Source organism: Opisthocomus hoazin, chromosome 19, assembly GCF_030867145.1.
Source record: "Opisthocomus hoazin isolate bOpiHoa1 chromosome 19, bOpiHoa1.hap1, whole genome shotgun sequence".
NCBI lineage: Eukaryota > Metazoa > Chordata > Aves > Opisthocomiformes > Opisthocomidae > Opisthocomus > Opisthocomus hoazin.
This window is the reverse complement of record NC_134432.1, coordinates 6825668-6851056: the sequence shown is the minus strand read 5'-3', so window position 1 is coordinate 6851056 and position 25389 is coordinate 6825668. Positions and strand designations below refer to the sequence as shown.

The 25389-nt window shown below is 61.0% G+C and overlaps 1 protein-coding gene across 2 annotated transcripts; it reads right to left on the bottom strand.

Annotated features, from left to right (window-relative positions):
- Positions 1-1887: 1887 nt before the first annotated feature.
- On the bottom strand, positions 1888-24793 carry TRAF2 (TNF receptor associated factor 2). Of its 2 annotated transcripts, none has more exons than XM_075439551.1 (10): positions 24313-24793; positions 22327-22547; positions 21646-21724; positions 21182-21280; positions 11272-11343; positions 9153-9227; positions 8134-8493; positions 7170-7347; positions 3356-3504; positions 1888-2629 (listed from the first exon to the last, which is right to left on the bottom strand). In XM_075439551.1, the coding sequence occupies exons 1-10, from the start codon at positions 24358-24360 to the stop codon at positions 2411-2413; spliced, it is 1500 nt and encodes a 499-aa protein (XP_075295666.1). In that variant the 5' UTR covers positions 24361-24793; the 3' UTR covers positions 1888-2410. The 2 variants fall into 2 exon arrangements, with proteins under 2 accessions (XP_075295666.1, XP_075295667.1); XM_075439552.1 differs by lacking the exon at positions 24313-24793 and adding an exon at positions 23531-23587.
- Between the last annotated feature and the right edge of the window lie 596 nt (positions 24794-25389).

Here is a 25389-nt window from a genome sequence, read left to right as displayed (position 1 = left end):
TGCCCTGGTGAGGCCCCATCTGCAGTGCTGTGTCCAGTGCTGGGCTCCCCAGTTCAATAAAGATGAGGAGCTACTGGAGAGAGTCCAGCGCAGGGCTACGAGGATGAGGAAGGGACTGGAGCATCTCTCCTACGAGGAGAGGCTGAGGGAGCTGGGCTTGTTCAGCCTGGAGAAGAGAAGGCTGCGAGGGGACCTTAGAAATTCCCATAAATATCTGCAGGGTGGGGGTCCGGAGGACGGGGCCAGACTCTTTCCAGTGGTGCCCAGCGACAGAACAAGGGGCAACGGGCACAAACTGAAGCAGAGGAAGCTCCAGCTGAACCCGAGGAAGAACTTCTTCCCTCTGAGGGTGATGGAGCCCTGGCCCAGGCTGCCCAGGGAGGCTGTGGAGTCTCCTTCTCTGGAGATATTCCAGCCCCACCTGGCCGCGGTGCTGTGCAGCCTGCTCTGGGTGACCCTGCTTGGGCAGGGGGTTGGGCTGGGGGATCCCCAGAGGGCCCTGCCAACCCCGAACATTCTGGGATTCTGCGACCAGCGCCCACCCTGGAAGCAGCCCAGCCGCCCCCAGCTGAGCCAGACTCTCCCCAGGCCCCCCCGGGCACTCCCAGGCCCCCCCGGCCCCGCTGCAGGCAGTGGGTGTCCGGCTCCCCAGCAGCAAATCCAGTCACGCCAGTGCCCACCCAGCTCCCCCCCACCCAACACCCAGTTCCCAGCCGCTGCAGGAGCAGAGCGGGTCTTTCCCCCCAGCCCTGGGCACGGGGCTCTGGGGCTCTGCTGAGCTGGGGGCTCCTCGAAGGCAGCAGCGTGAGAGGGGGTCGCAGGGCTTGGCCCATCCCTCGGGCCCTGCTGGAGGGGGTCCCCGAAGAGACCCGGGGGGCAGCAGCAGGGCAGGGTGCAGGCAGCTGCCCAGCCCCAGCCCTCGCCTCTTCGCCATCACCGCGGCCATGCCAGGGGGGTGCACAGCCCACCCAGCCACGCTGGCGCAGCCTCCGTACCCCGCCACAGCAGCCCTGGCCCCTGCCCACACGAGCTCTGGCGAGATCCGAGGGGGCCCAGTGGCCACCCCAGCGCCCGTCCCTGGGCAGGGAGAGCCCCGGGCCAGCTCGGTGACCGTGGGGGCAGGCGGTTCAGCCTGGGGCAGGGTCCAGCTCAGCCCCCCACCGCCCCGGAGCAGGCCATGGGGTAGCAGCGGGGACCCCCAGCCCACCCCCGGGGAAGGGGGAAGCCAGCCCCAGCACCCTCCCCGCGCCCTGGCTGGCTGTTGGGGTGGCTGTGCCGGAGCAGAGGTGGAAGCAGACCCCAGGCAGGGAGGGCTCCGGTCCCTCAGACGGCAGCGAGGGGCTTCAGGCTCTCCTCCACCGCAGCCTCACGTCCCTGGGGCGGCCACCAGCAGCCACCGCTCTCTGCCGAGGGCGAGCCAGGTGCCCGCAAGCCAGCCCGCTCTGCCGGCCAAAGAGCCGCCCGGGGCTGGGCAGGGTCCTGGACTCACTGCACAGTGGGGCCAGCAGCCATCGCCGGTGGGACGCTGACAGGGGCCATGGCGGGGGCGAGAGCCAGGTCAGGAGCATCCACGTGCGAGTGGAGACAGCTTCCAGCATGGCCCCCGTCCTGCCCGCCGCCGCGCAGGCAGAGAACTGCGGGCTCAGGCTAAAAACCCTCCTGGGGCTCTCCGGGCTCAGGGAGCTGACGTCCCGCGCCGAGCCCTGCGTCACCCCGCTCTCCGGGGACAGGACAGGCAGGCTCCAGGGCAGATTCCCCCCCCTCACTCCGGGCAGTGCCGGTGCTGCCCCCCGCTCCCCCCCAGGCAGTGGGCACTGCCGGCCCCCGCTCTGAGCACAAACCACCCCTCACCCACCCAGCGAGGGCCAAGCGCGGGGCACCGCTCGGCTCAGCTCCCCTCGCCCCAGGCCACCGCGCTGGCAGCGATCTGCCACGCACCCCGGCGGCACGCGGACCTTCCAGGAACACAGAGACCGCTGCAGACAATCCTAGACGGCTGAGCCAAACATCCACGCGAGGTGGTGCTCGGGCAGGCCAGACCCTTGTTTTACTACAGAACACTGCGGCTGTGCACTACACTGGTAGAGCAAGAGCTGCACTGGTTTCCGCTGGGAGCCCAGACAGCGGCAATTCAGACACCCAGGTCCCTGCAGGAAATCTTCTCGTACCCCGCAGACTGCGACCGTCCACCCAAACCTCTTCTCAGGGAAGGTCTCTCCGCCACCAGGGATGAGGGCTCCCGCCAGGCACCTCGTCCCCACTCCGACTGAAGGTCCCTTTTCAGGAAGGGCTTTTCCCCTTCCGCTTTGTGCCCCCTCCTCGCTCCGAGACCTGCCTGACGCGCGGCACGAGAGGGGGATGGCCCGCTCGGGGCTGGCTCTGCGTTCACTGCTCCCGGCGGCGAGGAGGGTTAGAGGCCCGTGAGATCAACGATGGCTTTAATAAAGATGGCGTCATCCCGCACGTAGGAGTTCTTGGCTTCCATCACGGAGACGGGGCAGAACAGCGGGCAGCCGCTGGCAATGTTCATTTCCGTGATGGGGCGCTGGAAGGAGGAGGACGTCACGTCGGGTCGGAAGGCGTCGATGATGTGCTCCCGGTTGTTCTGATCCAGGAGCATCAGGGTTACCTGGGGGGGGAGATGTGAAAACGCACGAGAGCGGCTGAACGAAAAGCACGTGGAAACGCAGCCCCGCGCCGCGCTCGCTCGCGCGCTGTGGAACGGGCAAGCACCAGCGCGACCACCGCCACGCGCCCACGGGTCGGAGAAACGCTCATGAGCAGGCTCAGCGGAGAGCAGCACCTGGGTGACGTTCTGCAGAAACCCTCCCACATCCCGCCCCGTCGCCGGAAAATTCCGCAGGGCAGCACAGGGCTCCCGGACCGACTCCACGCCCCGCGCCTGCCCGGCCTGGTGCTCGCTCCCCACGCCAGCACCAGGCATTTCACGAAGTCGCGGCGGCGCTGTCCCGCTGCGGAGCGGGGCAGCCCCTCTCTGCGTCGCCGCCTCGGCCTCACAGCGCTGCTCAAACCCGCAACGCCCAGGAACCGCCAGGCTTCTGCCGAGATGAGCACCGGCTGCACCCCCGGCACCGAGGCCACAACACCCCCCCTCGCCCCAATCCCTGCAGTGGCTCCGCTTGTTTTCCAAGCGCAGCCGCTGCGCCCCGTGCCCCTGCCCTGCCGCACGCTCGCTGCTTTCGGCGCGGCTGCGGAACCCACGGGGCGGCTGAGTATCCGAGTCCTTCCTTCCACTGCGGCTCGCCGAGCAGGCCGGAGCAGCAGCGTCCGGAAGCTCAGGTGGGTGGCAACGAGCGGCACAGCGCCGGGCACAGCGGCTTTGCCCCGGACCTACCTTCTGGTTGAAGGGCCACCTCAGGAGCGCGTCGTTGGGTCCTTTCATCACCACGAAGAAGAGAGACAGGTGGGTCCCACGCCCGGTGCCGTCCCCGTTCAGGTACACGCGCAGACACATCTTGTAGCCGTACTTGCTCGTGTAGAAAGCTACCGGAGAGTCGCAGAACAGACACAGTGAGTGCCAAACCCAGCAAAGCCTGGCACCAGCGGCTTCCTCTGAACTCTGAGGACTCTGAAGTTCAGATCCTGGAAGAAACCAGGTCTGTTTTCCAGGTACCACCAACAGGCAGACGCTGCCTCAGCCTGGCCTCGCCAGCCCCGGTCCAGCCGAGAGGCTGCAGCGCAGAGCAGGGCACCGGGCGGCTCCTCGGACTCTCCCCACTGCATCCCCGCAGCCCTGCCACGCGCTGCTAAAGGAGCTGCAGCCCACGGCAGTGATGCCGATGAGCGGGAACACCATGTCCCCAAAACCGGGGCAGAGCCCCCCCAGCACCCTCTCCGTGAGCCGGCTGCCTCTGACAAAGCGAGCTTCGGTCTCCTGCTTGGATCCCAGCGGCTCTGCGCGGCCTGGGCACAGCTGGGAACGGGCTCTGGGATCCCGGGCTCTCTCCTTCGCCAGCAGATCCTGGAGTGCCCACGCTGGGACCCCAGACCCGCACAGGGCCACAGAAACACGTCCTGGGGGGGACCTGCCGCAGACGGCCCCCTCGCAGCGGCAGAGCGACTGCCTCAGGTCTGGCGAGGCTCAGCCGTCCCAGGGCACGGGGCCGGAGAGCAGAGGCGGCACTGGACTGCGGGGCTCGGTGCGCTGCGAACAGGCAGACTGGCACGAGAGACCTGTTCTGGGCTCCCCAGTTCAAGAAAGATGAGGAGCTACTGGAGAGAGTCCAGCGCAGGGCTACGAGGATGAGGAGGGGACTGGAGCATCTCTCCTACAAGGAGAGGCTGAGGGAGCTGGGCTTGTTCAGCCTGGAGAAGAGAAGGCTGAGAGGGGACCTTCGAAATGCCCATAAATATCTGCAGGGTGGGGGTCAGGAGGACGGGGCCAGACTCTTTCCAGTGGTGCCCAGCGACAGGACAAGGGGCAACGGGCACAAACTGAAGCAGAGGAAGCTCCAGCTGAACACGAGGAAGAACTTCTTCCCTCTGAGGGTGACGGAGCCCTGGCCCAGGCTGCCCAGGGAGGCTGTGGAGTCTCCTTCTCTGGAGATATTCCAGCCCCGCCTGGATGCGGTGCTGTGCAGCCTGCTCTGGGGTGACCCTGCTTGGGCAGGGGGTTGGGCTGGGGGATCCCCAGAGGTCTTGGCACTCCCCAACCCATTTCCTCCAGTTCTTCCTCCCCATCTGCTTCTCCCCACGGCTCCCAGGGCAGATGCCACCCAGGCAGCACATCCTCACCGCCCTCCCAGGGCTTCGCAGCGCTCCCGGAACCCTGCCGAGGTGAAGGCAGGGGGGACCTGGAGGAAGGATGGCTGACCAGAGCACGGAGCACCTCGTGCACCACGGCACCGGCTCAGGGAGGGAACCGGGCACCCAGGTCCCACCGCCCGAGCAAAGGCGACGCGCACGGGAAGCGAAGCAAGAGCCCAGCAGCCGGTGGCTTTCCAGCAGGCGCTCTGCTGTGGACTGTCCCAGTCCATGCCCCCATGAACCCTCCTTGTGCGGGTTTCCCTTTCTGAACTCCTCATTCTGCCCTTTGCAAAATCCCGTGGCAGTCATCGTGTCCTCACGACGCGAGCGCGTGGGAACTCCACTTCCTTCTCTTTCTTTTAACGCTGATTTCGTTTGGTGTTTCCTCGCCTTTACATTTCAACGCAAACCAAACAATTCTACGCATTTCCCTTGTCCGTGCCATTCACAAGCAGACCTCTCCTCCCCGCCTCCTTCCCCGGCCGAGCAGCACGCCTCTGCTCGCTGCACCTGGAGGTACCAGCAGCCCACTGCCACGAGGAACATCTGCGTCTCGGCCTGATTTTCTGAGCTAGCGCAGCAGCAGGAACGGGGATCTCTCACCTCAGCGACACCACTGACTGCTGCAGGGAACAGGGCCTTGTACTTTGCGCTTGCCAGATTAAAAAACAAACCACGAACAAAGCTCCTGCCTTTTCCAGCAGCACCGGTGCCAGGCAGAGGCAACCCCCACCTCCCGACCCCCCCGGCCACGTACACAGTTTTCATGAGCAGGTTGCAGAGACCAAGCAGCCACACAAACCAGGGTCTGGTGGCCTGCAAAGTAGCTTCTCCTTTGATGAAAGTGCCTGGAACAGCCCTGAGCTCTGCCTTTGCAGCCCTACCACAGTGGCCGGGCGTGGGATGGAGACCAGCCAGCACGCAGCGTGGAGGAGGAGGAGGAGGCACCAGCAACCACAAGCTGCAACTCTGGGAAGAGCTGTGCATTCAGAGCATGGCCGAGCAAACATCTGGGCAGATGAAGCCCCCTGCATTCGGAGAGGTTTCACCCCCTTCCCTCCCTTGGGCTGACTCCGATACTTCCATCCCTCCACCAGCTGACTCCGTCCTCCAGCCTCGAAACCCAAACCCCACCGTGCTGCGAGGACCCCGGGCGGCATCAACTCAGGGGGGCCCGAGGAGCCCCGAGCCGGGGCACAGCGAGCCGGGATGCCAGCAGCCGCAGGACAGAGTCAGCTCCCTCCAAACCACAGCCTCGGGACGTGTTCGGGTCCGGCGGCTCCCAAGCACGGCGCAGGAGATGGGCAGGACGCAAGGTTTGAGAGCTGGAGCAGATCTGGGCGCTCTGGGCGCGGGAAGGCAGCGCTGCCCTTCCCGCCGGGGACGGAGAGCAGGGGTTTTCCACGGCTGGCTGCTACTGACTTTGAAAAGGAAATGCTAATTGCATGAGCACAGTTTCAGTAGCAGCTGAGTTCCCCTCAAGAAGGGGAATCCTTTTTTATTGCAGCTTTTCAAGAGAAAAAAAGACTCTGAACAGCCTTCGTCCAGAGAATGGATTTTAAAGTAGCTTTAAAAATCCAACTGCTTTCATCTCCGGGCCCAGCCGCCGCCTGCTTTCCTGCAGCACCAGGAAGCAGGCGTGGGGCACACGCTCCACGTCCGCCCGCGGCTCTGGGCATTCCGAAAAAGCTCTCCCGCACGCGTAGCTCCAAGCAATCCCCGCTCGGGCAAACATCAAACCTCCCTCCTCAAGCACTTCGTCGCGAGGCGAGCTCCCCACCCAGCAACGAAAGCATTGAAGAGATGGCTTCACCGTACAGCCACAAGCCTGCGAAGGGCTTCCACGAGCAAACAGACCAGCTCACAACCCGCTGCTCACTGCCCGAGATTTTCTTTTTTGAGAACAGGCAGAACAGTGCTGGGCTGGGGCAGTTCCGCGAGGAGAGCCTCTTCCGCTAACTGATATTCAAGCACTTCCCTAGGTATGGTTTGGGCTTTATTTAGACGTTGTCTCTTGCACCGTCATGGTTTAGGCACTAAAATCTATTTCTGGGGCTCTAATATGTATTTCCTCCCTTCCTTGGGGAAGGTTTTATGGTCTCTGAGGATTTTAATTCTAACTAAAGGGTTATGCGGGGCGATTCCAAAGCTAACGGGGTTGCATTCCCCATTGTGAGAAATTAAAAAGGTCTTCTGCAATCAAAAAAGTACCTCTTTCACCAGAGTGGTTCCATTTAGCCCAGCGCTAAAAAGAGACTGTCCCAGGCTCCACGGGAAAGGGGGACAGACCAGAAGTACCTCCGCATGGCCAGCACCTCCCCTGTGAAGGACCCGGCTACAAATCCCACACCCAGCCCAGACGCAAAAGGCTTCTGAAATTTTGCAAATTTGGGGGTAATCACCTGGAGAGAAGATCGCAGGAGAGCGGCCTGTGATTGCTTCCTGACGCTTCCTGGCAAACTCCGTTATCTTCCAGATGAAAACACCATCGTAGGTGGAAGCTTCCATGTTGCGGATCTTTTCCTCCATCTCGGCCATGGCCAGGTCTTTGAGCCCAATGCTCCTCTCCAGCTGCCGGACCTGCTCGGCAGGACACAGGGGACAGCCCGGTTAGAAACACGCCAGCAGACACCCGCGGCCCCCCCGGGACCGCTCTTCGTGAGCGACGCTCTCCGGCAGCGACCGGGCTCACGGCGGGGAGAAATTTAGCACCGTAAGCCACTGCAGCCTGTTGAACCCTGTCATTACACACGGATACAACCCAGTGCCTGAGCGGGAGACCCTCCCGCAGGGAACGGACAAACCCTCCCGACGAGCAGCTCTGTTACGTTCGCAGCACAAGAAGTGAGGGGGGGGACGCCCAGCGCCGTGTCACGCCAGCTCCAGCACGCTGCAGCCCGCACGACTCCAGCTGCCCGGGCTCACGGCCGCGCTCAGCAGGAGCTGTGCCAGAGCACTGCGGTGGGGACAGCCCCTCCTCACCCCCCGCCGTGCCCGCACCACGCTGCAAGGCTCACACTGCTTCTGGAGCTGGGAAGGTGAGCACCCGACTGATTCAGAGACCCGGTGACAGTGCTGGGTGCTCTGTCTCTCATTGGAAAACTTCACCTGGGACCAGCACCCCGGTGTCTGCGTAACTTGATCACTAACAGAGAACTGAACGCTTTCTGCACGTCAGTTGAATTCCCACCTTTCCAGGAAGCTTTTGGGGGTCAGGCACAGGCACAAACGATATTTTAGTCCTGCGTTCAGATTTGTGGAGATTCAGGGTTAGGTGGCGAAGCTTTGCCAGCTAATAACATGGGAAGAAGACTGCTAGATGTCTCCACTCCGAGCGCTGGGAAGCCCAAGCCAGTGGCTACACACCTTGTTACTCAGGGTTTCGATCTTCTCCTGGTCGAGTCGATGTTGCCGAGTGTAGGCTTCGGCTGTTAGAGACACTCTCTCCACCTCCCGATTGAGCACACAGACAATGTTCTCGAAGGTCACCGTCTTCCTCTCAAGGGTCTCACACCTTTCCAAGAGCTCCAGGGACTTGGAGAGCTCCGACTCCGAGCACAGAGAGTTTGCTGCCAGTAGCGGGGAGTTGCTTTGTGATGAGGAAAAGGCAGGAAGAGGCTTTAGGTCTCCAGAGCCAGCCTTGAGGCTGAGCACAAAACTGAGGAGCATGTAGAGATGCTCTGCCAAGCATTTGCTCTCGTGTTCTGGTAGCTTTTCATTTTCCACCTACATGAAGAGAAACACATTCCCCATTCAGTAAGCCCAACCTACGCTGCACCATCCACAGAACAAATTCCTCCTCTGGAGGTCACAATGTTAGTTTCAAATTATAAGGGGGAAAAAAACAAAGAAACATAGTTAAAAAAACTGGTTTGGGGTGGAGCTTTTTGTTTTGTTTTAGAACCGCTGCAGTCGCACACAATCACAGCTGCTTAACGATCCCCAGCCGCGCACGCTGCTCTGCGCAGGTCTTCCTGCCGCGCTTCCCCAAAGGCCTTCGTCAGACGCACCCAACAGCACCAAAGGCCTCGAGTAATCCCCCCGAGGAGGGATTTCTGTGAACATCACCAGCAGGCGCTGGGAAAACTGAGTCACATACGGCATGGCCTGAGCTCCAGCAGGAGAGCAAGAGCCCAGAGGCCCAGCTCTGCCCTTGGGCTGTCCCTCGGGAAGGGGGTTTCCTTCCACATTAAGTTCGTTCTCTGGATGCTCACACTCTGGACAGCAGATGACTTTAAGCTCCATTCGCCGAGGGTTTGAACCACTTTGCTCAGATACCTGAAGGCAAACGCCGGTAACAGTTTGGGCACCGGCAGTGTGCAGGTTAACTCGAACACTGGAACAGAAAACAGGTCCCGAGATAAAATCAACAGACAAGCCCTTACCACCTCAGCACATCCGACAACCTCAAATCTGCAAGGCACTTTAGATCTGCCACAGGTCTTCACGTGGTCCCGAAACTAGAAAGGAAGAAAGGCAACGTTAGATCTCAGGCGTCCCCAGCAGCTCCCTCCCCACCTCGCTGACATCTAGGAAACTGAAGACGACCTCAGCAACACCCGAGCCATCACGAATCGCCAGCTGCCAAAGCGCGCGGGTGGACCCAGACACTGCCTGCCACGAGGTGTGACCTTCCCTGTAGCGTACAGACAGCACTGAGGCCTGGGAGGAAGCCTGCTTTCTCCCGAAGGCTGGGAGGTCTCGCTTCCCGCCTGCGCACGCAAGGAAGAAGCAGCAGCCAGCACAGGTCCATGTCGTGGGCGCGGAGCAAGCAACTTCCCCGAGGGCAGAGGCAAGGCAGGCAGGAGGAGCAGCCCTGTCAGACGGTGGATTCTGTGCGCTGCGGGTAGCCCTGCTCAGGACGTGCCACCGCCTGGGATTTGTACTTCCAGCTAAGCACTACGACCCTGAGAACAGCGAGCTTCCCGGTGGTCCTGCCCAAGTATCTACAGCAATTCCTGCAGGCCCACCTGCGCAGGTGAAGGTGCTCGGGGGGTTCCAGCAGCCCCTCGCCCAGGACGCTGCGCCTCGGCCACCTCACTGAATCACAGAAAGGTCGGGGTTGGGAGGGACCTCTGGGGATCCCCCACCCAACCCCCTGCCCAAGCAGGGTCACCCAGAGCAGGCTGCGCAGCACCGCGTCCAGGCGGGGCTGGAACATCTCCAGAGAAGGAGACTCCACAGCCTCCCTGGGCAGCCTGGGCCAGGGCTCCGTCACCCTCAGAGGGAAGAAGTTCTTTCTCGGGTTCAGCTGGAGCTTCCTCTGCTTCAATTTGTGCCCATTGCCCCTTGTCCTGTCGCTGGGCACCACTGAACAGAGTCTGGCCCTGTCCTCCTGACCCCCACCCTGCAGATATTTAGAGGCATTTCTAAGGTCCCCTCTCTGCCCTGAAGAACAAGACCAGCAGTGGGCAGCTCTACAGAGCAGTGCCGCTCACCGCCAGCCGCCAAGAGGACTCGTTTGGGTTCCCACACAGCACCTGATTAGTGCCAACAGGCACTGGGCACATTCTCATCTCGTTTTTGATGCACCTCTCGTCATCAGATATCAGCGGTCTGTTCTGAACAACAGCCGTACTCCGCATTTAACACCTACATCTGCCACCACAGATGTCGATTAGAACTGTTTTTAAACCACTTTTGTAAAAGCCTCTAGATCCATCTGGCTTGCTCAATGCGTCAGGTTACTCAAGAGTTACAACGGCTGCAGCAAATCAACAACAGTTTGGAGAGAGATGAAAGAGAGAGTTAATATTTAAGCAAAGGACGGATCACCTGCGGGAATCCTGCAAGCCCGGTCTCCGCGGGCTCCAGCCTCCGCCCGCCGACGAGCAGGCTGCATCCCAGGCCCCGGCACGAAGCCCCTCGTTTCGCTGCCCGTTCTGAAGAACGCTTTGCTCATCTTTTTGATGCTTCTGTCCCTCCCTGCCCTTTTGCAACTGTGCTACTAAGAACATCTGCCCGTGGCAGGCAGGAGGGTTTCCGATCAACGTGCTTATTGAAGATGTTTCCCAAAACTTTGATTTTCAGAGTTCTGAGCCCTGCCCCAGGAGCCAGCAGCACGGAGGCCCTATAGACACGGATTCCGTTACGTGATGAATTAGAAATAAATTGATTTAGCTGGAGATGGGTTCCCTTTCCCTAATTGCAGCAGCAGTTGATATAATTGCTTTACGCAGGCCACGAGTACCCTTCAAACCCACGAGCGTGCTTTTCCCACGGCGGCTCAGCACCCAAGCACGGCAAACAGACGGCTCGAAGGGAGGCGGCGGCGGCAGCACTAACGCAAGACCACACGTGCGATGAGTCACGGCCACTCGCACCCGGCCAGGACCGTGAGCCTTACGGAACGGTCACGGCTGCGCTAATGGCTGCCAATTAATTGTTCTCCCCACTCCACTTGCTAATGGTCTCAGCCTCTCCCGGCCCAGAGAACACCGGTGCCAGGCATCAGGAGCCCGAACACCCCCACGGCACACGGTTCGCCGGCCATCGGATGGATACCTTCTCCCTCGGAATCTTCTGCCCACAGCCTTCGCACGTCAGCGGAAATTCAGGGCAGACTTCGTCATGAGCCTGTAAAAGAGACGACAGGAGAATACTCAGTGCTCTAAATAACAGCTCCAGGCAGGCTGTACGATGAGCACGGTGCAGCAGGGGTAGTTTGACACTGTGTTAAGGAAGAGTGCTGTATTCTACCAACCCATACTCAGATCTTGGTCACACTGATAATTCTGCACGCCGACTCATCTGCGTGACCTCCAGGCTACCAGAATTTTGGGTGCCTATGTAGCTCAGCCTCAATTTAAAATCTGCTATAATTTTAAAAAAATATAATCAAATTACTGCTTTGATGGACAAGATCATCAACAGGAAGCTCCACTGATGGCTCTGCCAGGAGAATCCACGTTTCTGTGTATTCGGGCAGGCTGGGTGCAGTAAGCCACTATCTCAGCAACAGAATTTGTATCATTTTCCCACTGCAACGGTTATCAGTCAGCTGCAGTCTGAACCCTCAGCCTGCCCATCACACGCTGGGCTGGGCTGTCTGATAGTTCCTTCACGTTCGAATCAGAAAATAATTTTTCAACCAGAAAGAAAAATATCTTAAAACGGTTTCACCTAACAGCCCCTGGACCCAAGCAGCCAGCCCTGCAGCAGGAGCCCGGACGGTTCGCTGGGCGGCCAGGGGAGCGGAACAAACGATCCGGGCAACGCGATACTCCGGCCTCAGCAGACACCAGGCCAGCGACAGTGGCTAAATCGGGAAGGCCAGAACATGCCTCTGCTTTCCATGTCGCTGCCACGTTGCTTAAACCTCCTCCACACACACCAGCCAGCTGAAGCCAGGCATTGTAAATGCCATGAACACACAGCTCAAAATCCAGACTAAAAGACAAGCGCGCTGAAGAATCCTGCCATGGTGGGAACAGGACAAAAAACCAGAAGCATTTATGAAGTCGTCACCTGAAACTAGATGCTCTGAAAACCTGGCCACATCTATTCTCTATTAAAACAAGATACTTGTCTTGGGGGCGGGCGGGGGAGACATGCACAAACGTCAGTACTGTCACCACAGCAGAAACTGGAAAGTGAAACCCATTAGTGGCTCAGCTTTGGCTTCTTCGTTACTCTCTCCTTTCTATACTTTAAAATGAGTAATGCGACTCCAAGCCTCGCTGCGCTGTGCCTGGACAAGCGACCGGCCAGCCTGCGCGGTCCGGCCGGGCACGGCTGCCTGCACGGGCGGCAGCGGAGGCAGAGCGCCTGCCTTCATCCCACTCGCTCGGAGGGGCCGAACCCTTTCTTCTACCCACCCACTGCTCTCCTGTTCTACAAACACCAGATAGCATCTTCCCCACGACCCACCACACGCTGGCGTAAGCACAGACGGTCTGGCTGAGGGAAGGCAGCATCACTGCAGAGACAGCTATCTAAAAAAGGAGTATTTCAAACTTCTGTTCTCCCATGCCAACGTGCCAGGCGCGAAACTACTACCCCCTCCGCACCCCCCACCTCCAGCATCTGTCTCCCATCCCGACTCGAGGCCACGCCGTGCCGTGACGCCGTGCCGTTCGCCCACGCCGCAGCAGCCCCCGAAGCGTGCCCAGCCAGCAGCAGGCGCGAGGACGCCAGCCCCGCACAGCTACGCTGGCAGCGCAGCGGGGCCGTACATAAATCGGTCGAGATACCCAGCAGCGTTAGCCTGAACCAGCGCAGACCCAAACCTCTCGACAAACATTTTTGTATAAACAGTTTCGGGCTCCTCCGGAATGCCCTGCTCCTTCGGCTGTCGAACAGAGACGGACGGTATCGCTGCTGGGAGAAATCCACCCCACCCCGGAGCCGAGGAGCCGGGCTGGCATTCCAGCCCGACCTGCCGCACTCCACTCCCCCAGGAATGGGGCAATCCTGTTTACACCTTCCCAAACCCCCGTCCGCGAGCTGCTGCCGCCGGGACGAGCACCTCTGACACCCGGGCGTTTGCCGTGAGCGTTTCAGGCAGCTTTGGGAAGCTGCTGCCGTGCCCAGGGCTGGGCGAGAGCAGAGCCGCTCTCCCAGCGCGAAGCCGTCGTGGAAATCAAGTCAGACAGGGCTTGGAGCGAGGGGACGGCAACAGCAGAGTTAAAGCGGAGCTGGAAGACCATGGTCTGGCGCAGACCTTCAGGGCTGCTCTCTGGTTACCTCAGCGCCGAGCTCCCCCTCACCGACTGCCCGCCGGGGCACAGACCGGCCCGCGGCACCCAGCGGCAGGGCAAACGAACCGGGCAGAGCCGACAGCCCGCCCAGCAGCGCCTCGCTCTTCCCACGCCATCAAAACCAACACCACCCATCAATCTCGCTCCCTAGAACGACCCAGCCAGGCAACGCAGCGGCAGCCTGACCCTCACACCCCACCACCAGAACCGGCCATTCTCTGCGAGCCTGCCCGGGAGAGGAGAACCGGCCTCCAGCGCAGCCTACGGGCACAGGGCCCCGTCGGCCAGCCCTGCAGCACCCACCCGTGCTCCACCGATGGGCTGCGAGGGAGGTGCTGGCCCTGCTCCCCGGCCTGCCGGCGAACGGAGCTGCCCGGGCGCCCGCCATGCGTCTCCTGCCTCAGCGCCAGGACAGAACAGCGACGTGCGGCATCGCAGCCGAGGTTGCTCTCGGGGCGCTCCCCGGATCACCCCTCGCACCCCGGGGCTCAGCCAGCAGGAATGGGCCGATCCCTTCACGCGGGGCTGTGGCACGGGGCAGGGCGGGCAGAGCCCAGGCTGCGCGCTGCAGCTCCTCCGCAAGCGGTCTCCCCCAGGCTGGTCTTTAAATGTTCGTCCGTTCGTCTCCTCCAAGCACGGCAAGGGCGACCGTGAGCACAGGCAAAGCTGGAGGGCTTGGCAGCAGGAAGGGAGCAGCAAAAAGGAAGGAAAATGGAGTGGAGGGCAGAGGAAAGCCAGCCGGAGCGGCACAGGGCACACTGGAGTGCCGTCAGGGCTTTGGCCGTGCCCAGCCCCGGCACTGCCATGTCCAGCACACGGCAACTTTGGCATCTTAGCCTGGCTACAACAGAAAGGGCAGGCCCACAGAACTGTGGAGAAAACACTGAAAAGGGGTCTCCAGTGTAACAGAGACGCCTGCCTAAGCTTCGAGGGAACCCGAGTCCCTCACACCAAGAAGCATGAGCGGCTTCGGGGACCTCACGCAGGTCCCCGGGGCCTCCAGGAGGGGAACGTGCCGCAGAACACCGGTACTTCGGGATGTCTGGCTCCTCTGAGGTCAACCTGCTGCCCATGCCATGTCTCCTCCTCGGCAGGGGGTCCTAAGGCGGGTTTCAGGCCAGGCTTGCCCAAAGCTTTCCCCACACGGGTGGTCTGGGCTGGCACACACACAGCCCTCGTGCTATTGCACGGGGCCCGGCAACACAGGGCTGGAAAGCAGGAACCCAGTCTGTAATTCACAGAGCCAACCGCCAACGGGAGCTTTCTGACACCCTCCCATCAGCTGGTGCCAGACACAAACTGCTCCCTGCGCTGGGACACGCTGGCGACAGAGAGCCAAGCGAGTCTATGTGGCATCACAAATAATTAAACCTCAAAGAAAGTGTCAAAACCAAAGACTGAGCTCCCGTCAGCTACTGCTGGTGGCTCTAGCGGGCACACGTATGGCAGCGGTGGCACGGGAAACCAGCGCTGCCTTCGCTCTGCTGGCTGACACCACGGCATCCGACCGAGCGGAGGAAAGCGGCAGGAGAGGTGCCGGGGTTCCCAGGGCCCTCGCGCACGCCTCTGTTCAGCGCCAGCAGAACAACGTTCGCTTTCAGCTTTCTACAGTTTTGCTCATCAGCTTCCAGGGCTGATTACGCAGACACTTGATTTGGGGTTTATTGGTAGAGGGAGATGAAGGCACCATTCCTTGCATTGACTGTGGAAGCAGCAGCAGGTTTTGAAGCAGGTCGAAGCTGGAAGCACCCTGTGAAAGCAGCAGCAGGTTTTGGAAGGTCAAAGCTGGAAGCAGCCTCTGAAAGCAGCAGCAGGTTTTGAAGCAGGTCGAAGCTGGAAGCACCCTGTGAAAGCAGCAGCAGGTTTTGGAAGGTCAAAGCTGGAAGCAGCCTCTGGAAGCAGCAGCAGGTTTTCTAACATCTCCTAAAACAGGCTCTGCCCTTCCCCGCTCACTTTGAACTACGTGACCTGTGGGACACGCCGGGACGCTTTCTCCAAATCCATCCATCTCCCCAGAGGAACGATATTCCTAGGCAGACCCTAGCCTGAAACGGAGCGGGGCCGGCCTCCCAGGGCACTTGAGACAAGCCCGAGCCCACAGCTAACCTGCCCACAGCCAGCTGAAGCCCCTGCACCACTGGCCCTCGCCTCAGGTGCAGCCAGCCGCACTGCACAACAGAAAAACCAAACCCACTTGCCAAAGAAATTAAAATTACGGCACTGGACTACACCGAGTGTCTCTAGACAGCTGGCTGGCACGTAAGGGAGGTTCAAAGCCATCGGGAAGGTCTGACCAGCGACAGCTCCGCAGATCTTCTAGGCTACAATCACCGCTCACAGCCACGGTCGCACGGGAAATGCCCACGCGCGCTGCTCAGCTCTGCTGCGGTCACCGCTCGGGACCAGCCTGCACCAGGCAGCGGACTCCAGTCGCGCCATCACACCGACGCCAGGCACCGGCACGCTCATAGCGCTGATCCCAGCTCACCTCCAGCAGTTCTTCCTGACAGCTGATGGCTGCCATTAGCCGCGGGGACGCCGCAGCGCTGACGGCTGCGCTCCAAGCACGCTGCAGGCAGCACCCGTGCGGAGCGGGCCCCGGGACAGCACCCCTGGAGCCGTGTCCCTCCCGGGAGAGCCTCCCCGCGACCGCCCAGGCCACTCCGGGCAGCCCCAGGCCGGGCCCTCGCCATGGTGTGCCCCATCTTGGCACCAAGGGCTGGTGCTGACAGAGGCCAAGCTCCGCGCACCGCAGACGGCGGGCAGGCCGAGACGGATGCCCTTGCCTCGCAGGCAGCACGGAGGTGCGGGCTGCAAACAGAAGGGCTGTCACAGCACGCCGCTGAACACCACCGGCACCCAGAAAAGGGGAGATGAGAAAAATATCGCAACTGGGACAGGCGTCTTGCACGCCGAGCCGGTGGCGAGTGCCTTGATTTCAAACCCCATTTCTCTAGGCTGTCCGAAGCGTTGGCAGTGCCCGAGGGTGCGTGTGTGACCGTGGCTTTGGCTCCCGCCAGACCCCCGAGCCCACAGAACACCTTCCCGGGCGCGAAGGGCTGCCCCACAACCCCCAGAGCTGCCTTCACGCCGAGGGGTTCCTCACGGCTTCGGAGGGACGCACAGCACTCACCTCTGCTTCAGAGCTGGCGACTTGCAGCTTGTCGTTGTCCAAGGGGCAGGTGCCAAACCTGTTGGCTGGGCGGGCCACCACAAGCAGGCTGAGCTGGTTTCAGGAGCTCCAAGCAGACCCTCTACAGCCGGGGCTTTCTGACCCCCTCCCGTGCACGCTCCCTGTGCTCACCTCCCACCACAGACCCGGACGGGAAACGGCCTCGTGGCTGGGCAGCCAGCTGCACAAACGTGACTTTGGGGACTCTAAGGGGAGCTGGTTGTGTTTGGGGACCCCAGCTCCTGCTCTGGAAAGTAAAGGTGTGTCAGATCCCTCTTCCAAAGCAGGAGGTGCTTCTGGTCACCTGCATGGCAAGGCAGGGATCCTCGCACGGGAAAGGGATCCGGTCCTGGGGCAAGCGGCTGATGAGGCCAGAGCTGGCTGCAAGCTGCGCTTCAACCCCACACCGTAACTCGGAGCCAAAACCTTCACAAAAAGACAACAAACGCTGTACCTGATTTTAAACGGAAGGCAGGTCGCCCTGCTACAACATCACCAAGTGCACTTGCCACAGCGCTTAAAAGGCTGCATCCCACGCGGACAACGCCGCTACGAAACCCTCAGCAGGACGCTTCGCAGGCAACAGGCGCCAGGCGAAGCAGCTTCAAGGACCTGCAGCTCTGTTCCCAGCAATATGCAAGAGCCCGAAGCCAAAAATCCCCACCAGGAACTATCAGGGCATTGCCAGGACGCAGACGGAAGGGGGGCCATGAAGTGGTGAAGCACCCCGAAGCAGGAGACCCCCGGCTCAGGCCCCCGCGCAGCGTTTTTGGAGAGGGATGGTTTTCTTTACACGAGGTGCAGCAGGGCTTCTCCAGCACCTCCCAGCAGGAACACTGGGCCAGAAGGGACTGCCCAGTTACCTCATCCTCCTGGTCCCAGGAAGCCACGTCGCCCAGAAGGGGCTGCAGGCGTACTCTAACACCACGGGCTCTGGAGTAATATCACTTGAGTTCTGAGTCCTGCATCTTCCTCAGCCTTCCAGGCTTCAATAAAGTGAACTCTTCAAAACCAAGGTGACAACAAACCATGGGAAAACCCATCCCCTCCAGCTGGGGTGAGGACAGGTTATCCCCACAGAGGACAGTCACCCACCCTCCTTTGTTGAGCTCATCTGTTTCTTAGAAACATCCCCTCCCAACTTTGTTTAAATACTGCTGTCAGGATTTAGCTTTAAACTTAGTTCTCCTTCCAAAACGCAGACAATTCCATTTCCTCATGTCTCAGATAACCCTGCATCTCCTGAGATGACTGGGGCACAGTTAAAACCTCTGCCTGGTAACAAATGGAAATTCCACGGCTGACCACGTGAACAGCCCCCTCCTGCCGTCGAAACCCTGCAGGGGGGCAAAGAAAGGGAACTGGCGGTATGAAAACGCATAAATAAAAGGTATACGAGAACTGAAGATAGGCTGATAAGGCAGAGGAGAGACGTAAGCAGTTGGACGTACTGCAAGGCAAGAAAAAAAACGCTCCAGAGCTGAGAAGCCGCGAACTCCCTCTACCTGGATGTCACTGAGCGTGTTTCCTCAGGCCTTCCCTAGTTTTAGTTTCTGGACCCCTCACATACTTTCCACCTGAACCTAAAGCCCCTGTCCACAGCCTGCTTTTCTGTATGGGTATTCAGGCAGACTCACCAGGAAACCCAGACATGCAAAGAGCTTACTGATCAAAAGGAAGCCCTGCAGCCCCACCACAAACTGCTCTACCCAAACGCCATCACATATTTACACTATTTACAAAGTCAGAAAAATGCATTTATAAACCCAGACGTGTTCTAAGCGCTTAAACATCTTATCGGCTCCACAGAGCTTTAAGCAGAAGTGCAAGCTGTGTCCAAGCAGACAGCACTCTTTCAGTTTTGTATGTCCCGTGGAGACCCGACCCTCAGTCTGCCCGAACTGAAAGCAAAACCGAAATCGGTTCTATTGCTTCTTTTGAAGAGCTGGAGCTCTTCAGCTGCAGCACATTTTTTTCTCTGTTCGTGATTAGCAAACCAGAAGTGACAGTATCTCCTGCTTTGTAAGCGGACAGCGGCCGCGTGAGTCTCTCTCGGTACAAACGCACGACTTTTAAATGAGCAAACAATGAATTCGCTCTTAGGGACTTTCCACGTCCCGTCGGAAATAGCGCAGCGAGGGACTTTCCGCAGTGGGAGCGCTGAGCTGCTGCAGGACGTTGCACACATTGCTGGCTACGGATGCAAGCGTACCGCACGAGGCCAGCTCTGCGCGGCCGCACGAAGCCGGCAAGCCCACCCGCGAGGCAGGGGCTAACGTTACCCGCGGCACCAAGAGCGGCTCTGGGCTAGCGCGGCCGTCCGACACCTCCCCGCACCCGCCCTCCGCAGCCACTCGCCATCTCCCCAGCTCCGAGCGCGCAGGGACAGCCAGGCCTGACCAAAGGCCCCGGCTCCCCGGCAGGCAGCTGGGAGCAGCATCAACACAACCCAGACCCTGCCTCCCCCCACCCGCACCCAGGAAAGCATCAGCTTTTCCCGAGAGGGCAAACCTCACCCCCGCGCGCCGGATGCCGCTCGTGGCAGGCAGCAGAGGCACGCTCCGTCCCGAGACGAGCCAGCCCCGCTCCCCGTCCTCGCCCAGGGCTGCCCCAGGCTAACGGCAGCCGTGAGAGCCAGGATCGGTGCTGCAGACCTGCAGCCCAGCACTGCGGAGCCGCCCCTCTGTGGAACACGCTCTGTTTTGGCACAGCACCTACCAGGACCTTCTGAAGATTAGGTGGAGAATAAAAAAAGAGGCACAGCCTTGTCAGTTCAGGCACCCTCAAGCTGTCGTGCAGATCCTGGAGCATCACACACACGCACGCAGCCTTGCAAGGAGAGAGACGTCCCCCCCATGACAGCTCGCTGCCCTTTTGAGCTTCCAGTGCAAGTTCTGGCTGGACTCAAGCCTGCGTTCAAACACTTGTAAGACCACACACGAAGGACCTTTGGCAGCTGATGATTTTTGCCGAGCTCTGCAGGAACTCTTTAAGATTTTTTTTTTTTTAAATCCAGGAGAAAAAGTTCAGCAGAGCTCATCAGTCACAGCACAATCCACAGCACTAGAAACTGCTGACAAATATAATTTGGTTTAGTCTAACGGAGATGAGCTCACTTACTACAATCACCATTCTGCACACTGCAGCAGGCGCTGAACCTCCAGTCACTGGTCCCCAGCAGAAATTAAAGCGCGGGTCAAACAGTCTGCAGGCACCAACAGCACAGCTTGAACCTGGAACCTCAGTAAAGCACGCTGCACCCTGAAATGCAATGCCCAGACTTCCAGTGCTGCATCAGCGTTAAGCTTTTAACCTGACGTTTCTTCAGTTCTACATCCGCACCATGAGGCACTCTCAGATCTCCGCGTGAGGGTTTCACAGCAGGAGAACCATTTAGCCCCCTACATCCCCTCATCTTTTGGGCTGAACTTGTAGTAGAAAGAAGTGGAAGGTTCTAGACAGCAGGACAAGGAAGCAGAGGCACAGAAGCATCTCTCAACAGACTCAGCAAGCTGCGCAGAAAACTCAGCCATGAGCTACAGCTGGTTTTTCTTCCTGGCATCTTGCAGTGGCATCACAAAGAGAACCCAAATGTTGGCCTAGACAGACCGACGCTAACCCTCTTCCTGACACACATCTCGGTCACCACCAAAGCTCCATGAACCACAGGGTTACAACCTTTACCTAAGGCAAGTGCTAGAGGGAAATAAAATTTATTCCTGTCACCTCAGGTCCCCCACATGGTGGTTCTTCCATTCCAAGAGGGACGACAAAGCTGTCCTTCAGGAGCACCAAAGCTTCGCATCTGAACATCCGTTCACTACAAACCGGCAACGCATTTTAATGGTGCAAATCGCCCCAGCAGAGCTGACGTGGCGGCAAGCCCAGGGAAGCATGGCGTCCACCGCCATCCACAGCAAGGACACGCTTCCCATGGGGCACGTTAGCTGTACACACGCTAAGGAGCAGACACCCACAGCCACGATGCAGGCCCGGATTAAACAGCTGGTGGGCTCCTGGAGAAGAGCAGGGGTGGAAACACCGCTCTGCCCAGCGGGCTGGTGGCCCAGAGCAGCTCGGGTGGCCAGTCAGCGACCGTCGCCCAGCCCACCGCCCTGAGGCTGGGGGGGCAGCTGGCTGCAACCAGGACCGTGGCCAGGCCGCTGCCTCCGAGCTCATGGGTCTGAAGTAGGTTTTAGGTTCACATAACGCAGAGAACTTGGCAACAATTTCATGGCACAGCACAGTTTCTTGACAGTTCGCTTGTCTTTTATAGCGGAAAGGAGCTGGAGATTGAGCGCCACCACCAAGGGATGGGCTTGGCGCCTGCCATCACAAGCAGACCTGAAACCATTTCAGTTCAGCAGGGCACACAAACCTAGCTCAGGCAAGGAATCTCGCCGGCTTACAGTGAAGTCCAGGGGGGTGAAAGCTCCCACCACCGCCGTCAGTGCCAGCAGACAAGCAAAACCACCCGAGCCTTCCCCAGACATAGAGGAAAGAAAGAGGGTGCAGACACCAAAAGCCTTGCTTTGGTCTTTACCTCGTATTCTTTAATTGTCCCCTTCCAAGTGCAGCCACTGTTAATACAGACAGCAGGCAGACTTTCCACCTCCCGACGCGCTGCGTTGTCTGGGAAAGCCTAAAATGGAAAGAAACAGCAAAACCACAAAAATTACTGAGGGGTTGCAGTTTTAGTCTAGTCTCTTCATTCTTTATTACGGCTTTATTAGGGCTCCTCCCAAGCAAGTTGCCACATCGCACCCTCAGAGGTGTGCTAACGGCAAACAAATCGTTATCACAGCCGGTAAGTAGGCCACTGCCATATTAACGCGACCTGGATTTTAGAAGCTGGGGAGTCCACCACATTAATCATAACTCTCACTACTGCAGAAAACATTTCCTAGGAATCAGGGATTCTCAGAACTCGTGTTTTAAACAAAAACTGCAAATGGTATTAATGACATCAGTGAGCTGCTTTATTTTTTAAAATGCATTTTTACTTACCGTATTTGTTTCCAAAATAGAAATTCCTTCTTCGTATATTCCTTCCTGAATACAGCTGGCACACTTTTGAGGCCCAGCACTAGCAGACAGAAGAATAATCATCAAACACAACAAAAAGAGACTGACTGATGGTTTAACAATAAAAGGATTTCTGGTAACTGTCTAAAATTAAAGCATTTTCTTACTTTTGAAACAACACACTGAGCCTTTGCTCACTTGTATTCTTGATGCTCATTTCTGATTCTAATTTTTTTTTCTTCTCCTGCTTAACCTCTCCAGTCAACTTCCCTCACTTAAAGGCAAAAGTGAGACAGAACACGAGGAAACTTTTCTGGAAGCCAGCGTGTGCTGAAACTTCTCCCGTTTCGGCACGACAGCCATACGATGAGTCTTAGGAGCTGTGAGGAAGGCCAAAGGGGATGGGTGATCCACCTGGATCACCACCCAAACGGCAAAAACAATCCGGGAGATTCTGGAAAAGGGAATTTTGAAACAACCCCCGGAACAATAAAAGCGAGTCAGAGATCACACACTCTATTAAGGAAGACCTGGCGCTGAAACTCAACGACAAAACACAGCTCCCTCGCTAGGAAGGCCCTGAAAACAAGACTTTTCTCTCCTTTTTTGTTTGAAGACGCCTGTTCAAGCGTTTTGTCTTCAGACTGACGGCACAGAAGTTACCTTATAATTTTCTTCAGACAATAGGAGCAGTAGCGATGGCCGCACTGAGCTTGAAAGGGCCTCCTCAATATGTTCTTGCAGTCGGAGCAGAGGTATTTGACCTCCAGCTTGGTTCCCAGGATCTCCTTTGCAAATCCAGGCTGGTTTAGATCCAAAGAGCCAGGCGGAGTGGAGCTTGGTGCTGCCATGTGAACGAAGAACTCTGGCTGTATCTCCAGAGTCTGAAAATGAAAATATTGTCCCTGTTTGATTGTAACTGGATGGTGGTGATTTCTCACACAAATCGCCCTACTCGCAGCGTGCTCCACGGGCACCCAACACCCAGCGCCGCAGGTGAACGCACCGGGGGAAGCCGCAAGCCTGCCTCCGCCTAGCGAAAACCACGGGGAGAAACGTCACCCTTTATTTTGGAATGAACTCCAGAACAAAGCAACGGAGTGGAAAGACCTGGCTGAAATCCCCGTCCAGCCTAACCGAAACGCAGCCAATGTGGAGAACGCCAGGCTTCGGGCCCCAGCGCGGGCAAAGCTCCCTCCGACAGCCGCTGCCCGGCACGGGGCTCTCCAGCCCGCTGGGACACGACGCCGCCGGAGGCGCAGGAAAATCGAGAGGGAGAGAAAAGGCCACCAGGCGCTCGTGTGACCGCCAGCGCCGACCCGAAGCCGCCCGTCCCGTCCCGCTGCGGCCCCCCAGCCCGCGCAGGGCCGCGCCCCGGGGTCCCCTCAGCCGGGGGGTCCCCGCGCTCAGGGTGACAGCCCGGGGTACGGCCGCTGCCAGGGGCCTTAAAGCCGGTACACCGCGGCCCCCGGCGAGGGGCAGCGAGGACGGCGCTGAGGGGACCCCCTGCCCCCCCCCCCACCGCTTCCAGACAAACTCAGTTTCTGGCTGCACCGGGGCCGCCTGCCCCCGGCCCAGCCCTCTGCACGGCCCCAGGCACAGGCGGCTCCCGGGACGCCCGGGGATCACCGGGGCCAGGCCGCGGAGCGGGGCCGGGGCTCCGGGAGCCCCCCCAGAGCCGGGGCCCCGGCGGGGGGGGCCGCCAGCCAGGCCGAGCAGGGCCCGCGCGGGCGGCTGCTCCCCCCGGGGCGCCCCGGCCTGCCCGCCGCCGGGAGGGGCCGGCCTGAGGGCGGAGCGGTCCCCGGGGCCCCGCCGCCCCGCACAGGGCCCCCACCCAGCCCCACCACCGTCCCCGTACCGCACTCACCGGCCACCTCCGTCCGCGCCCCGCACCGGAAATGCCCCCCGGCCCCGCCCACCGGACACGTGTAGCGATGCCCCGCCCCCGCGGGCCCGCTCTTGCTGGGCCACGCCCACCGCCCCGCCCCGCCGCCTAGCAACCGCCCCGCCTCGCGACGGGCCGGCCGGGGCGGGGCTGGGGGCGGGGCCGGGGGCGGGGCCAGCGGCCGCCGGCCTCACCGCCACACTCTGCACTGTCACCCTGCGCCGTCACCCCACCCCGTCACCCCGTCACCCTGCACTGCCACCCCGTCACCCTGCGCCATCACCCGCAGCGTCACCCTGTCACCCTGCACTGTCACCACGTCACCCGCACTGCCACCCCCGGACACCCCACAGTGTCACCCTGTTACCCTGCACTGCCACCATGTCACCCCGCACCATCACCCGCAGCGTCACCCCGTCACCCTGCACTGCCACCCCATCACCCCGCCCCGCCACCTACGCTGTCACCCCCCGTGACCCCCGCACCATCACACCCCCAGTCGTGCCCCCAGTCACCCCCCGGTGTCACCTCCCCACAGCCCGCCCCAGTCGCCCCCACACAGCGCCACCTCCCCCATGTCACCCCCCTCCTCTGCCCCCTCTCCCCCCCCCCTCCCTGGGGCCACCCCCGCTGGGCACGGGACCCCTCAACCCCCCCGCGCCTGCCGGTGGGGGACCCAGAGGGACCGTGGTGCTCGGCCTGGGGCCACCCTGACCCCCACCCAGACCCCCCCCCGTCCCCGAGGGACCCGCCGGAGGCCTCACCGCGCCGGGCAGCAGCGGGTGCCCGCTCACCCGGGCGCAGAGCGCCATGGCCGCCCGCGTCGCGCTCCGAGGGCGGGCGGGCAGCGCGCGGCGGGCGGCGGCGGCGGGTTCGGGCTGAGCCAGAACGGGAAGCACCCAGATGGGGGGGGGGGACACGCCCGGCGGCGGGGCATCACGCGGCGCTGAGCGCAGCGCCAGGCGCTCTTCACGGGGGAACCCGCCCGGCCAAAGGTCACGGCCGCAGCCCGCGACGCCCGGGGGTCCCCAGCCCGCGCGTCCCCCCCCGCTCGGCTCCCGCCCCGGGGGGCTGCCGACCCCTCCCCGGCGAGGCGGCGCGGGGGCTTCGGGGCTTCCCTGGCCGCGGGGGATTCACGCGGCGCCGGGGAAATCCTCCCTGGGCAGACCCAGGCGGGAGCGGCGCGGTGCGAGCCCCCGCAGAGCGGCCCAGGCGGCCGGTAACGCCGGCGGCCGGGACAGCGCAGGAGCGGAACCGGTCAGACTGGGAGCCCGACTCTCGGCGCCGGGCGAGGCGAGGCGCTCCCCACGGGGACAGTGACCGCCGGGCGCGTGCCGGCAGCGGGAGCGGCGCGGGGCGGGCTCCGCCACGGCCCCGCCGTGAGCCCGGAACGGCCCCGCCCGGCTCGCCCCACCGGCCCTTCTCCCGGACGGCCTCGGCCCTGCGCGGCTCCCGGCGGGGCGATGTCACCCGGGGGACAAACCCAACCGCTCCCCGGCGCCGGGACCAGGGGGAACCCCGCGCTCGCTGCCCCCGGTCCCCTCCGCGCCGGGGCCCGCTGCTGCCGGGCCCGGCGGGGACCGCGCCGGGGGGGGCAGAGGCCGAGCCGAGGGGTTCATTCTCTCCCCGCTGAGGGGGCCGGGACTCCGCGGCCTGGCTGGCGCAGCTCCCCCCCCGCCCTGTGCCGCCCCCCCCAATCCCGGCCGGGGCCTCGGCGCGCCCTACGGGGGCCTCCGGTAACGGACGCGAGGCCGCGGGCAAAGCGGCCACTGCGCATGCCCGGCTCTGCCCAGCAGGGCGCCGCTATTGGTCAGCGGTTCTGACAGCGCCGCGGGCTGAGC

Coding starts and splice junctions, on each gene's coding strand:
- TRAF2 (XM_075439551.1), bottom strand. CDS start 24,360: ATGGCGCTCTGCGCCCGGGTGAGCGGGCACCCGCTGCTGCCCGGCGCG. Junction 22,548..24,312: donor ACCCGCTGCTGCCCGGCGCG/GTGAGGCCTCCG, acceptor TTTCATTTTCAG/ACTCTGGAGATACAGCCAGA. Junction 11,344..21,181: donor GGACAATTAAAGAATACGAG/GTAAAGACCAAA, acceptor TCTCTTTTACAG/GCTCATGACGAAGTCTGCCC.